This window comes from Lampetra planeri, chromosome 26 (assembly GCF_965212315.1).
Source record: "Lampetra planeri chromosome 26, kcLamPlan1.2.h2, whole genome shotgun sequence".
NCBI lineage: Eukaryota > Metazoa > Chordata > Hyperoartia > Petromyzontiformes > Petromyzontidae > Lampetra > Lampetra planeri.
In genome coordinates, this window is record NC_136132.1 from 6,343,229 (window position 1) to 6,359,076 (window position 15,848).

At 48.1% G+C, this 15,848-nt stretch overlaps 1 protein-coding gene across 1 annotated transcript; it reads left to right on the forward strand.

Annotated features, from left to right (window-relative positions):
* Positions 1–1,245: 1,245 nt before the first annotated feature.
* Positions 1,246–15,270, forward strand: LOC144727796 (thyrotropin-releasing hormone receptor-like). The gene is made up of 3 exons (XM_078606908.1): positions 1,246–1,337; positions 5,461–6,402; positions 14,590–15,270. The coding sequence occupies exons 2-3, from the start codon at positions 5,485–5,487 to the stop codon at positions 15,268–15,270; spliced, it is 1,599 nt and encodes a 532-aa protein (XP_078463034.1). The 5' UTR covers positions 1,246–1,337; positions 5,461–5,484.
* The last annotated feature ends 578 nt before the right edge of the window (positions 15,271–15,848 follow it).

The following is a 15,848-nucleotide window of genomic DNA, read 5'->3' on the forward strand; positions in this document are numbered from 1 at the left end:
GGCTGGAGGGAAAGCTGAAAGGTCAAGGAAAGCTTCGGGAAAATGGGGCCTTGAGTCGAGATACAGGTCGCTTCGAAGACATGTTAATACTTCGGTTCATTTGCAACAATTCCACAAGAAATGCGCATACGGGCTCTGGAGACCACCTGGAGAAGATTCCAGGCATTGTGTTGACAATGGATGGCGAACAAGTGAAGACTCTGACTTTTTGAAGCTATTGACATACATTTGTTATCATGTTAGAGTGTATTATCCTTGATTTTTTCATGAAAAACGATAGTCCCATATAAGTGTTAAAAACAATGTTGAAGCACCCTGTATTGTTACACCGCCTTGAGATAAAAATAAACCGGCATTGTAAAACTGCGTCTGCTGCTGCGTGTGCTTTTAGAAGTGAGAAATGACTCAACTTATGGGAATATTTTTTTGTCCTTTCTGAGGAAATAAGGCGATTAGAATACAGCAATCGTCGAGGTCTTGAGTGTGGTAACTTTTAAGCCACGTTGCTTAGTCCATTTCAAGTGGAATAAACAGCACTTATCTGAACAAACAAAAAAATATTGACCCACTGATGAACTGACCATGCATTAAAAGCTTTCGTGACTGCAGGGATTCATCTCCTTGGTTCTTTCGGTAAAGTCACGTAGAAGGGAAGTAATAAAATAATAAAAATAAAACATAATAAAATAATTATCACGACGTTTCGGCCACAACGCTGTCGCCTCGACAGACCTGGTTTTCACCTGAGGACGGCTGCTTGCGTTGTGGCCGAAACGTCGTGAAAATTATTTTATTTTTATAATTTTCCCGTTAAAAAAAAAATATATACCTCACTAAATCAACATCAATTCACTGAAGATCAAGATACACATTTAGCACCCCGTCGTTGAGTTTTTCCTTTCTCCCGAATGAACGTGTTTAGGACGCAGGGACTGAGCACGGGGGGGGGAAAAAACGTTTTCATTCATTCGACAGAATTTAACCCACGTGCAGCCGCAAACCCAGCGTAATCAGAGTAATACGGGTTGGTATTATATTTGCATGAAAGCACCATCACTCACGTGCGAGCGAGAGAGAGAGGCAGGAGAGTCCTTTCAACTGCTGAGAGAGTGTGAAGGTGAGGAGAGTGGCTGTGATGAGATGGTGGGGGGGGGAGTAAGGGGGTTGGAGTGGGGGGAGAGAGGGAGAGAGCGAGAAGACAGCCAGCTGTGTTAAAAGCTCCTTCCCCTGCACACACACACACAGAGAGCTTTTACCCGCATTGGATTTGGCTCTGGGCACAACAACCCCGAGGCTGTTAGAAGTGCAAAGAGTAAGCTGCGTGGAAACTTTAGAAGGTGAGTTTTATCTCTTCCCTGACATTTGCATGTATTTATTCACTAGATTAACGGTCGTCTCACAACAGCAACAACAACGACAACGCTTCTGTTAACGTTCTCATGAGCGTATTGTTTTGTCGATACGTGCACGGCGGTAGGCGATGTACATGGGATTTAAATAAATGCCTGCTTTAAAGTGTCGCAGGGACTATAACCCACGTGAAAACGAGACACTTACCTGGGTCGCTGTTGAAATAAATACGTTTGTACGACGTTTCATCTCAAAGAAAAATGCACAGCATCCCCCGTATCGCCTAGGCTGCTGGGGAAAGTGCTGTTAGCGAGCACCTAGAGTCAGGAGTGAAACTAATTTAGAAAACAATATTGTGGCCAAAACGTCCTTAAATGTGGAAGTTTCCTATTTCACATTGTGCGTGCAAATAAACGTCACTTAAGCGGTTTCGTGTTTATTGTCACATACGCTGATTACAAGGTGCATGCTGGCTATATCCATCAACATCTCGTGCATACGATTCAGCGCAGTTACCATAGACTGCATTTACGTTTTCATATACAGTACTGTACTCCAATGCATATGGGGGTGGAGTGGTGGCGCATTGGTTAGCGCATTGCGCAATGCACCCTCTCCGAGTTTAATTCCCGACCACGGATAACATCAGTGGCGAGTGATATGCGAACTGGTCCTGGGACCGACTTCCTCTCTGCTCACCAAGGCGCGTTGACCGTGGTGGTGAAGTATGGTCAAACAACCCCCAGCCACCGACAACATCGTGGGGAAGCCTTCATCTAGCAGTGCATTGACAGAAGGGCCCTCTCTGTACGTGTTCCGCCTGTTTGTGGATGATGTATGACCTCTGTGTAAGTGCTGTCACATGTAGGAATATGATTAATTATTTCTAAGACTTTATTAAACTGCCACTATGTAACGCAGTTGTTTTTAAAACGTATATTTTACGCATTTCAAGACTCTCTGGTCGCGAAATTGTTTATTGATTTGTATGCATACACTACCAGTGTACACTGTTTTTTTTATACATGTTTATTATAAATCAATAGCAATATCGATGGTTCAGCGCACGAACTGAAACGTATGTACATACCGTTCCACAAGTATATATGTGTATCTCGTTTCGCCTTATAGACTGTCAAGGTGAGTAATGTTAGCGAGCACCTATTAAGCAGCTTCAGGGGCATATGTGAACCGGCATGCATATCGCACCAAATACTCCTTTCTGGTTGTCGACCGATGAGAGGACCGAGTCTGATTTTAGACGCTAATTTCCACTGTTATTCGTGAGAACCAATCGAATCGGATAAATATAAATCATCTGGATGTTACATCTTTAGGAAATTCAAGGTCTTCTCTAAATGAAACGAGCATTGGGAAGTGATCGTTGAAGCTGTTGAAGTCTTGAGCCATTGGTGGTAATTCCACATTGCTATGACAATGCCCATGATATGATTAGAGCAAGCTCATTTTGCTTGCTTATCATATACCGTAGCGTTAAATGTATCCACCATGGAAATATGGTGATGATTATGAGTAAATGTTGGATGGGATTAAACGCTTGTTTTTCAGATTCACAGCTACTCGACATCTCCACTAATCTGAGTGTAAATGATAATAATTTACCACCAGCTTTGCTAATCCACTGCTGGATTGTGACCGGTGTCGGTCATTGGGGTTGCTTGCCCATGGTTCACCGCGCTGGTCAGTGGGAGTTGGTGATGCAAGGGACCCAAGACTGATGCAGATATCACTGGCCACTGATATTAGCTACGGCCCGGAGTCAAACTCTGCACTACCAAGTTCACGGCGCAGTCCACAAATAATTGCACCGCTGATTGCACCCTATGTTCTGACTGTCGAAGTGGCATTCAACTGGGGTTAAAATGCAACACGAAAAACCTTTTTCTACTGAAACACTTTTTTTTATTGCTAACGCCCAGCACTGCCTTGTTGCTAAGCTATGTTTATTAAGTCCTGGGTGATTGGATGGGCTCCAGAGCTGCAGGGTCTTTCCCTTGAGAGCAGTGTTGTCTTTATTAAGAAAAGGAGCCCTCTTCAAAATTTATTGCTTAGACCACTTGAGCCATTGACCTGCAGTGGACGTAGAAAAAAAAAGGAAGCACCATTGACATGAAATTTAAACCCCAAAAATGTGAACGATCTCTCTGCACCCACGTGTGGATGGGTTCTTTAATTAAAATGATCAATTATTATTAATTAGTAGCAAACAATACTCGTATGGAAATAACTTGACATTTGTGAATGTCATTGGCCATTTAAATGAGATCTGGGATTTGTGTAAAAATGCAGATGACAACATAGACATAAAACGTGGTTCGATGTTGTATTACATTATTAATAATGAAAATCCTTTAGATATGAAAAAAACGAGTGTATCCACTACAGCCTCGTTGAGACTCTATGTCAGATGGGTCCTACATTTATGTATGATGTATGGTAAACACACTGGACTTGCAATCCAGAGGTCATCCGTGCAAAGTGCCCACCCAGAGGCATGAATGGGTCGATCGGCAGGTCAACTGCGGTGGGGTCAAGTGTGAGTACTCCCACCTCTACAAAGACGTCTGGCCATCGTGGAAGAGTAGGCCAAATCGTCTTTCGCGGGGCTCTTTAGAGCGCCACATAGTGGAGGCCCTTCCACCAGCAGTGGCGTGAGACGGGAATTGCAGGGCTGCACTTTTATCTTTGACCTGGTCCATAAATCTGGCACGAACCTGTTGCACTGACAACCTGTGGCAACTTGTCACACACCAGACGATTGCTATTGTATGGTTTCACATTATTTGAAAGCTGTAAACTACGTCAGGCCCACGAGCGATACAGCTCTGTTTCAGATGCGACCTGGCCACAAATGATAGCTCAACGAAGTGGCTTATCGTGTGGAAATTGATAGCAGCCAAATACTCTAAACGCGTGATGTTGATTCTAAATATGGAGGAAAAAACCGGAGGACCCGGAGAAAATCTATGCAACCAGGGGGAGAACATGCAAACTCCATATATACAGCAGACGTCAGGGTCGGGATCGAACCCACGACCTCCTGCATACCAGGCGAGGTAGTCAACATCTCACCACCGTAGTGCCCTGGTGAGGCGGTAAATTATGATTCCGGGTGTAACGATGCATCCATTGATTGATTCTTAAGAATAGATGTTTATAATTGATACATTTTGTCATTTAAAGGAATAAAGTGACATCTGCAGCCTCTAGAGGCCGCTATATTGGCTGCAGTGTTAAAACTTTAATTAAGTCATGATTTTATAACGACCCTCAATAGTGATAATTGAATCGTCGGGAGAGTGAATCATTACTCTGTGCTTAACCACACTCTTATTGGTATTGAGATGGTGCTCACCTATGCTGGTGGAAATTCCACAGTCATGTGACATTGTCCAGTAACTATCACAGGCAACTAATATTGACTGCTCACAACGTAGTGCAGCACTCATTGTATGAATCATTTTCAAGGTGATACATTCCCTGAATACAATATGTCACGGGATCAAAGGACAGACTTCGTAATCTCCAATATTTAAGACGGGTGGTGGCGGTGGCGGTGGTGGTGATGATGATAACAAGCATGACACGATGATCTCCGTGTGATTCACCAACCCCCACCTCCAGAGTTTCGGATTGGGGGTGTGTGCGAACCCGTGGTGGTTCTGGCCCATTGAGGGGGTGGGGGGGGGGGGTCCTCAACAGAAATTATTTTTGGCAGCTCCACTTTAAAATAATACACTTCGTGACCGATGACAGAAGAGATTTGGACAACAGATATGGATGCGAGATTCGAAAAACGTTGACAAAAATTTCATAGAGATGTCTTGAGATGCAGACGAGATCGGGATGTGAGAGATTTAATTGGGTTTAAAAAAGGTTATGTTTGTTATTATGATTAGAATTGTGAGATATTTGACGCACCTTCGTTTGTTTTCATGAACTGGGGCTCCTTGAGTAAGTATGCTTGGGGCCATACACCTCAACTTGGCTTGCTTTTATATTTTGGCCAGGGGGGGGGGGGATCACCGACGCGATGTCACACTTCGAGCGGGCGTGTCGACCCCCTGCGTCCCCTCTCTCATTCCACAGCCACCGCGAGGTCCCACCGGTGGCATGGACGCCCTCGCTCCCAATTCCACGGCCGCGTCGCTCGCGGGCGCCAACGCGAGCGCCAACGTCACCTTCGCGGCCCTGTCGCCGCCACCCGGCCACTACACGGCCACGTACCGCGCCGTGTCGCTAGCCCTCGTGCTCGCCATCTGCGGCGCGGGCATCGTAGGCAACGTCATGATCGTGTTGGTGGTGGTGAGGACCAAGCACATGCGCACGCCCACCAACTACTACCTGGGCAGCCTGGCCATCGCCGATCTCCTCGTGCTGCTCGCCGCCGGGCTCCCCAACGTCTCGGACAGCCTGGCCGAGAGCTGGGTGTACGGCTACGCGGGCTGCCTCGCCATCACGTACCTGCAGTACCTGGGCATCAACGTGTCCTCGTGCTCCATCACGGCGTTCACCCTGGAGCGGTACCTCGCCATCTGCCACCCGATCCGCGCGCAGTCGCTGTGCACCGTGTCGCGGGCCAAGCGCATCCTGGCGCTCGTGTGGAGCAGCACGGCCATCTACTGCCTCATCTGGTTCTTCCTCGTCGACGTGCACCCGCGCAGCCGAGGAGGAGGCGGAGGAGAAGAGCCGCGCTCGAACGTCACAGAGTGTGGCTACCGCGTCAGCCGCAACCTCTACCTGCCCATCTACTTCTTCGACTTTGCTGCGTTCTACGTGCTGCCGCTGGTCCTCGCCTGCGTGCTCTATGCGCTCATCGCCCGCGTGCTCGCCAAGGGGGCGGCCGCCGCTGCTGCCAACCCATCCTGCCTCACCTCGCCGGCACCCGTTCCGCTCCTGCCGCCTCCTACCGCGTCGCGGACGCTGGCGACGCCGGCCGTGCCACTCTCGCTGCCCCTGGCCGCCGTGTGCTCGGGCGCGGTGCCGTCCGTCAATCGCCGGGGCAAGAGCGCCTACTCCTCCCGCAAGCAGGTGTGCGCGCGCGACCGGGCGGTGGTGGTAGTAAAAACATTAAGAAAGTAAAAAAAAAAATAGACTTATTTTTTAAATACGGTTAACTTATTTACCCAGGAAAGCCACACTAGTGGGTCTGCTGAGCTTTTCTGATTTTTTGGAGGCTCCCACGTCATGGGGACGTTTAGCCAGCACGAGTGCTGTTGTATGTTTTTAGCCACGGGAGGAAACCGGGAGAATCCCCGGAGAGATCTCACGCAGAATGTACAAACTCCACGCAGAAAGATTCCCAGGTCAGGAATTGAACTGTGGACCTTTATGCTGTGAAGCATAAGCGTTACCAATTTCTTAATCAGGTGAAACCACACGACATCAGCATTATGTTATGACTATGAGACATCTCCTTTACCAGTGGCAAAATATAGTAATAGGTTTTAACCCTTTCAACTGGTACAAAAACTGACACCTTAATACAAGGCATCATGTTTGCAATAACCACAACACAAGCAGTCAAAATGCAAACAAAAAGAAACAACTCTGATGATAATGCACTTACCCCGAGCTCTCAATACTCTGATAGTGCACTGTTTTTGAGTTGTACGCCTTTTGGCGTCATCTGGTCGAACACCAATGGAGACTAGGCTCTAAGAAAAGCTGTCTCGGGTGTGGACCAATCAGCTTCAAGGACAGTGCATATCATTATCAGAGTTGTTTCGTTTTGTTTGCATTTTGACTGCTTGTGTTGTGGTTATTGCTAACATGATGCCTTGTATAAAGGTGTCAGTTTTTGTACCAGTTGAAAGGGTAAAAAGCTATTACTACGACAGCAGCATTGTTCTATTCTCGCCTACTACTATACGCATTTGTGAGATGGCGCCTTCGGGGGTGGCCTTGCACTATAAGAATGGCGGAAATACCAAATCCACTAAATTATTTTTATCACGAGGATACATTCCACTTTGACTTTTTCCAATTTCAGGTGACACGAGCAGATGAGTAAACGGAATGCAGCAGCGCCGGCTTTATCGGAGCCTCCTCCACCAGACAGCGGCATGGGATCCACGCAGCTTCCCTAGAGTGCTGGCGACAATAGCGCGATAGCGACGCATTATAAACTCTATCTTCTCGTGGAGACGGCCGGGTGGCGTGAGGAGCTAGTACTGTGTCAGAGCACTGAGCTGGTGATGGTGAGAGCCGGGGTTTGAAAGCGTGCGGCCACCCATGATTCAACTGGATTCGCAGACCACGTGAGTTGATGGTTCCAGCCCCATCAATGACGACTGCGCGCACTGTCACGGCAAAAGGACCGCAGTGCCTGTCAAGGTGAGGGATTGAGGGATCAAGTGGCCGGCGTCGGGCGTACACCCCCTTTGGAGTAGCATTGTCAAAAATTTAACCCGTAAAAACAAAGTTTTTCACTATAAATCCTTTATATGCGTGGCATCGGGGCGGATAGAGTCCTCTCGTCCTCTGGCTTGAGATGGCTGCCACCTATGGGTCAGATGATTGTCTGCCACCATTAAGCAATTGGTAATTAAATATGTATTTTTTTTCCCCTAAACAGTGTAAAATTTGGGAAAATAATTTTCACAAAAATCAATTGTCACGCACAACGAGTCTGTGTGCAAAATGTCAGCTCGATCGGATCACGGGAAGTGGGTTAAAAAACGACCGAAAGATTTTCACGGTCGTAAGCAAGCCAGCAAGCACGCAAGCACGCAAGCAAGTGAACTCAATATAAAGGATTTAAAAATATCGAAATAATAACCCCTGTTTATCATATATTCACCCAAAAATATGGAGGCTAAGCAGCCTCAAGCACTTGCGCAATTAGACACATTCCACTCGAAGCAATCATGACACTCATATAAGTAGATGTGTACTTTTCACACAGGGTAGAGTTACTGCACTAGTTGCTATATCACAGCTATTGACAGAACACAATAGCATGCAATCAACGACCCAACGCATACACCACAAGCAACACAACACAGAGCATATAATTCCAGACGCTCAATCAACCACCTACCCACTTAATCCAAATAGCCCTGGCATCTGGGTACTGTGGGTATGCGACGTAGAATTTCCCCGAGTAGCGGGCACTCTCCCCACCAACACGCGGAGACACGTAAGGAATCCAGTCCTCTATCCCACCTTCTCCTTCACACACAGCTCCCTCCTTCATCCACAGCTCTCTCATATTCACCCACAGCTCTCTCCTCCCTTCAATCCTGCTGTACGTCCCCTCGTATCCCTACGGGCCCCCTCTCCCATTCCCTCCCTCTACCCTCATCCCCGTCTTATCACCTCCAGTCACCGTCTTCGTTTCTCGGGGTTACTCCCGGTCACCTCGGTGCGGGGATCGAGGCTCTCGAACGGGGTAGGGAATGCTGATGTTGCAGGGACCGTTGTGGAGACTGTCACACCCTAATTGTCCCCTGTCTCGATGGCCTGGCGTAGTACCGTGCAGGATCACAAAGTGTCACGTGTGGCTGCTTGGTGAGGTCCCCCCGTTGTCATAGAGATGAATGGAGGTCCGCCTTGTTCGAAGACGGTGACACGAATCGCGCTCTTTCAGATGCGCTTCTGCGGCCGCCTGGAATGCTCTTTCGTCCGATATTAGGAAGCCACTGGAGCTATGCAACTTTTAAATATAGATTGAACACTCAGTTCTTTAGAACTGCTTGTTGTGTGTTAGTTTGTTGTCCTTTCTCCGCACCTCCGATTAGCACGGTTGGCTACGTGCGGTAGTGCGAAATAAGTCCAACATACGTACATACATAGGTTCTGTCTCGGCCCGTACTCAATCCGTGGTGCTCCTGGCCCTGGGACTGAAGATTTGGTCACTGGATTGCTGCGAGGCCGCTTGCTCGCTGACTTAGCCCACGTGCTTGCAGCGGAGTGCCTTGACTCGGCCTCGTCAGCAACACTCCTTCTTCTTGTTGGAGTGACCGACTCCTTGAATGCCAGCACAGTCCTTCAGAGTTGCAGCAGCATGTCCCGCATTTGCTGGGTTGTAAACCTCAGCTGGTGAGCGATCTCGGCCATCGGTGGAGGCCTCGTTTTTTGATTGTTTGTTGTTTTTCTCCCTTCTCCCCACCTGCCTCGCCCTCTCACCTCTGGCCAGTGTGGAGAAGTAGGCCAGAGGGCTTCTCTTAGAGCTCTTGGCTCATGCCCGCAGTGGCATGAGCCAAGAGCAAGAATTCGCTGGGATGCAGCTTCAGCTGCTCACAGGTTTCAACGTTTCAGTTTGGTCGCCGTGCGATAACGACCTCTCACGAGGGGTGTGCGGACAAACTGCACGCTGGTGAGATGTTCATAAATAGTTCTGATACCGTTGTACGTGAACCAAGGTGGCGCACTGCCCCTCGTTGTGTGATTTTTGTCCGATTGGAAGTGCCTACACCTCGTGGCACGAAGCCGACAGGACAATTGGAATTGAATGGTTGGAAAGAGCAAAGGTTGTCTTCTGGTTCTGAAACGTGCATTTGAACGACTTTCTCGTGCCACCTGCGGATGAAAGACCCGGCACGGAGTGCGTCACTCTGCATAGCTGGAGCGGAGTGCCGACCTTAAGCTCATTTGAATGCAGTCAATGCTTTGATTCCACAAATAATGCACACAGATATGAATTTTTGTTTTTGTTTGCATTCATTTTTAGAAGGGACAATGAAATGTTCAAGGTCAACTTTTCAGGCAAATAATATAGGTATTTTATTATTATAATTATTGTCTATATTTACTCATTTCTTCCAGTTGATGGAATGCTTGTTTACCGGTGAGTTATCTGAGCTGTGTTCAATGCCTGTGGCTGCCCAGTAATTTATGTAAGGTGTTAGGATGAGGGATGCAACAGGGCATCCGATTTATGGTGGAACAAAACATTTTCGTTGATTCTTCCGCTCAGGTCCCACACAACAAATTAAACGTGTGAGAATGGATTACATAAAACTACGAGTTTGCATTTTAGACTAATCGGGCAAACTAAACTGCATGGACGGGAAAGAAAGCCACGGTGAGAAACAGCACATACGAGAGGGTAAAATGAGACAATGTAACCGTTTATTTTAAGCGAATTGCAATATAGAATTTTGACGATTCATCGAATCGCTGAGAGGATGAATTGTCACATGCATCGCGAGCACCTCGCCATGTATCTATGTATGTTGAACTTCTTTCGCACCGTACGTAGCCAACCATACTAATCGGAGGTGTCATGACGACCATGTTAAAGATCCTGTTGCGCTAGTCACAAAAGGGAAGTCATTGTGCGCCACAGTCTCCTAATTACTCACCTTGGAGTACATGTATTCTTCCATTGAAGACTGGTCTGCCTTAAACATCCCAGCGTAAACATTCAGCATTCATTAACGAGAGAACGTGACGTTTTTCATTTGGCGTATGAATGTGTCGTACAAAATGGAAATGTATTAATTGTGCTTAATATTGTGCTCGTAAATTTATGGAATGCATTCCCACCGCATGAATGATTCCTTTGCATCACAATGGACAAAATATACCATTCATTCATGAATTAATTAATTTCATATATAAATTATGTCTAAAATGTCATTAATAATGAATGCAATTCGTAAAATTCTTACAGGGTAAGTGCTGTTAGCGAGCATCTTTTACGATCTGCACGGCACACAAGGAGATGGTGTAACCTCATCAAATCCACGTCTCTCTCGTGCAACCATGGATGCACTCGCAGCAGGCTGTCATTTCATGCCGAGCAGACCTAGGGCAGGGGTCTACAACCTGCGGTTCCGGAGACGCAACGGCGGCTCTTCAAGGACTGCTTCGTGACATTATTTATGAAGGACCACCATCTTGTATTCACCATGTGCATTGCGGCTCCTGCAATATTGAGGTTTCTTTTCTACTGAATTCCCAAAAAATGGGCTCTTCTTGTTATTTTGGTTTTGCCGACCCCTGACCTAGGAGATGTCCAGGCCAAGCTCACGTAACAATTCCCAAGTATAAAACCAGGCATGGAGGGCTTTTCCCACATTGCAAAAGTAATACCCCATTTAGCCGTGACAGCAGTGACACAAGCGAGTATAATGTGCCTGTTAATTCCAAAACACCTCGCCATCGCTTCCATCGCCGAGTTAAATGCCTGCCCTTGTCACGTAGCGACAACTGCCAAAGGCAGCTAAATGAGTCTCCCGTTGTGACAATGGCAACCCACAGACACCGGACGTGCAGTAGCCGCTGCTCAGTGTTCGACTACCCACGAGCCATCAGACCTTGAGCTACGTACATTTTATTGACTGAAAACATCTCAAGAGATAGAGGACTCCTGAGCTTGGGCAATTGTTGGCACCGGCTCGACATCTGCCTACCTTCTGGCTTGCCTGCGGTTCCTCGGCATTGTGAGATCACGCGATTTGCACGGACGACGACGCGACATGAAACTGAACGTTACTGTTACATTATTACATGTGATGTAGACTGTCGGAGCAAGTGCTGTTAGCGAGCACCTATTAAGGCCAACATGGCATACGACGGTGTGGTGTGTTGCGAACAGCACGCCTCGCTGCTTTTGTCTCTCCCGTGCTGATGTTTGCACACCACAGCGGGTACTGTGTTTTTAAGGCTGCGTTGACCTATGTGAGATCCAGCGGAAGTTCTGGGTTTATTCGTTGCTCACATTAGCCGTAGCTGGAAATGAAACTCTGGTCGCCGGGTTCGTGTGCGATGCGGTGACCACTGCGACACCGCCCCATGCGCACAAACAAGGTTCAGATCTCCTGCTAGTGTTGCCTATTGCTCAGAGAGCCAATGAGTTCCCGACGTGGGGATTAGTTGGTGTGTTACACTATGGTGCAGATTTTCTCAGGCTCATTGCGAAGAGTTGGGACGGAAGCAAAGTTAAAATTCGACTGTTAACGCGGTTTACGTAGCACACAAAAGCTATGTAATTCAAAAGTGAAAATCTTCTTTGTGCAGCATTATGCTTGTGTCAATGGTGAAAATCCAATCGTGGCAAAAACGAAAATAATCCAAACGGCGTGTATATATATATGGCTTTGAATACATTTCTCAGAATTGTCAAAATGTATTTTCGCATCCAGGTGGCAGCTCACAAAATTACCCAAATCCATCGGTGACCGGGTTAAAGTTCCAGCAGCTTAGAGCACACAATTTGGTGTAATATGAATTTCAGACTGGATTCTCAGGGTCTGCCTTGCACCTGTTGTTGTTTCGAAGCTATTGGATCAGGTGACTCGGGCAGCTGCTCGCTTATTTGTGTAGATAATAAAATAACCACATCTGCTGCTCGAACGTGGATACTATATCAGGCCGTTAATGTGTCGAGAGATATCAATGTTAGCAACAATTAGGTCATATTTTACGTGGCGGTGTACTCTCTGTATGATAATTATCATGGTGGCTATTGATGCCAGTTTGCGAAGGATAGTGGAGATATTTGGGAAAACTTACTGCAGATCACACAACTCTCCTGACTCCCGGCAAACCCAACTTCTTAAAGTCAATGACGATCTCCATAAATTGGAGAAATAAAATTTTCGCGCCTGGAAAAATACAAGCATGATGGGCGGGAAACATATGCCACGTAATCCGGAGAGTGTAGTGTGTACACACATAGCTTGCCCTGGTAAAAGTAAATAATAATGATACTTTCATTGTATAGGCGGCATTCGTGCTCGTAGCATCCCGTAACGCTGTACACGAATAATATTTGAGGACCAAATCCCATTTACAGCCTACTATCAAGCAAATGAAAAACCCCTACTACTACCAAGTAAAATCAAATAAAGATGAATCAACAAAATAAAAAATTACACCAAAACAAAAAGCCAAGGTGCAGCCCTGCAACTTGCTTGCTCACGCCACTGCTGACAAACGGGCCTCCACTCGAGGCAGCGTTACCAACCAATCGGCGTGTTCCTAACCCTGTGGGCCGCAAGGCCGTGGCACGTGATCCGTGAAACTGGCAGATATTTTTCTTACAAACACTGGATTTTTTTGTTTATTTGTTTACTGCCACGGTGCTCCGTGAACATTTGTTGAGGGTTGACACTCGTCCGCGGGTCCAGAAAGGTTGAGGACCAATGCTGTAGAGCTGGGGTGGCCAACCTGTAACAGCCCAAGACTCACAAATTACCCATGAGTTCTGCAAAGAGTCAAGTGTAAAAAAACAATTCATAATGCTTTGCTACTGTGATAGCCCTTTTACATTATGCCCCTTCGATAGAGCTGCACGTGGTGGATTATAAAGCCGCTTGACAGTTGGCCACCGCAACTGCAGCGAGTATTTGGCCTACGTTTCCACTCTGGCCAGATGTCTTGGAAGAGGTGGAGAGGGGCCACACTTTACCCCCCCACACGCACACGCGACCTACTGCTCGGCTAAGCGTGGCTCTACCAAATTTCCCGTTGACTGCCGCTATCGAAAGAGGCGGTGGGGGCGATGTAATAAGCGTGCACCATTGTTTTCGACTGCCACGCCGGGAGATTGAACTGGCAACCGCCGGATTGCAAGTCCGGTGCGCGAACCGTTATACCACGGCAGCATCTCATCGTGTGCTGTTACGGGGGATTTTTTTTTCATCACCCAGCGTGACAAATTTATTTTTCTTTGTCACGAGAATAGTGATGCATGCCTGTAATCCCATGGTGGGAAGGGGCGAGTGTGTTGGATTGCACAGAGATCAGCATCTCTGTGACATATCAGCTTGCAGGGGAACAGTGAGGGTGGATCAGTAGAAGGCAGTACATAGAGGAGGTGACTCACTTACTGGTATGGTTTATTTTGATCACTGATCCCTGGTACGCACGTGGGGTTTACGCGGGGCCTCTGATTTCCATCGTACAGCCAGACATATTCAAGATGGGAATTGGCCAAATGTCCATAGCAGCAGTCTTGAAAATGATTCTTGAGACTCGGTGAGTTGTGGGTAAAACAATTGTATGGGGAATAAATGAATTGATGCTGAATCAAGAAATAAATTAATTATTACTCCGATTCTTATAATTTTTTTGAACAAAACATTATACCATAGGAAGTGTCTACGCAATGTATCCACGATTTCTCTACGCAAAAGAAACATTCTCAATGCACTCTGGTCGCTGTTTTTGACCGTGTCAACAATTTCTTAAATCAATGGATTACCAATTTTTCTCCAACCCGTCCCTTTCTCCTCCTCTCTCCATCTCCACACACACAACACGCAGGTGACAAAAATGCTGGCGGTCGTGGTCCTGCTCTTCGCCATGCTGTGGCTGCCCTACCGCATGCTGGTGGTGGTCAACTCCTTCGTGTCGTCGCCGTACCACGACGCGTGGTTCCTGCTCTTCTGCCGCCTCTGCCTGTACGCCAACAGCGCCATCAACCCCGTCGTCTACAACGCCATGTCACAGAAATTCCGCGCCGCCTTCCGCAAGCTGTGCGGCTGCTGCCCTTGCAGCGGCGGAGGCGTCGGAGGAGGAGGAGGCGGCCGTGGCAAACAGTCGGGACGACGGTGGCGTGGCGGCGACGACGGCGGCGGCGGCATCGCGGGCGGCGGTTGGAGGGGGCGGCCGTGGTTCTGGAACGGCTTTCACGACGGCCGCGGTGACAGCGGGCGCACGACGTCCTACAGCCAGCACCGCGGCTGCGGCTACGACGCGCGAGACAGCTCCACGACGCGCTGCAGCCCCAGCCCCGACCGCTACAGCCTCAGCACGCAGGAGTCGGCCGCCGTGGCAGCCGTGGCAGCGGCCGCCTTCCACTGGGGGGGCGGCGGCGGTGCCGGAGGAGGAGGAGGAGGAGGCGACGCGCGACGGCCCACGGCGGGAGACGCGGGGGGCGGAGGGCAGGCCCGGTCCGACCACTGCCACCCGCCGCAGAGGAGCGTGAGCTTCTCCAGGGTGTGATTGCCCCACAGCTACCACCACCAACCCCCCCCCCCCGCCCCCCCCCCCCCCGTTTCCCCACCACTACCCCGTCTTCGAGTGATTTTGCTCTTGCGGAAGACGCTGAGATGTGCCGGCTCCGAGTGGAAACGGAAGCTGAGCCAGTTTGAAACCTCTGCCGGTCGATGCTGAGAGTGTCTGCTGTTTTAGTCCATGTGACAGCAAGTGACGGATGCGCACGGCGCATTCCTTGAACTCGAGTGACACGATGCGAATGTGGAAAAGGCCTAGAAGTGATTGCCAGAAGCAGCTATGTGGAACATTGACTCAGTACAAGGTCCCAGGATGCGTTTGTCCCCAAAAGTATTCCACAGATAGTGGCGTTTTCAGCAATTGCTTTCATTACAGTTGAGCGGGCAAAATGTTTGCAATGACATTTTCGCTTCTTATGAATAATATTTATTTGTAAGTTCCATTCGTTGAAATCAAGTGAGAAAGTTAAATTGGTGATGACATTACAATTGAATCGACACACTGCATAATGGCATTGCTTGTAATGTGCCAAGCAAATTAAAGGAAATAGCGGATCATGTAAGTAA

Coding starts and splice junctions, on each gene's coding strand:
- LOC144727796 (XM_078606908.1), top strand. CDS start 5,485: ATGGACGCCCTCGCTCCCAATTCCACGGCCGCGTCGCTCGCGGGCGCC. Junction 6,403..14,589: donor CCTACTCCTCCCGCAAGCAG/GTGTGCGCGCGC, acceptor CACAACACGCAG/GTGACAAAAATGCTGGCGGT.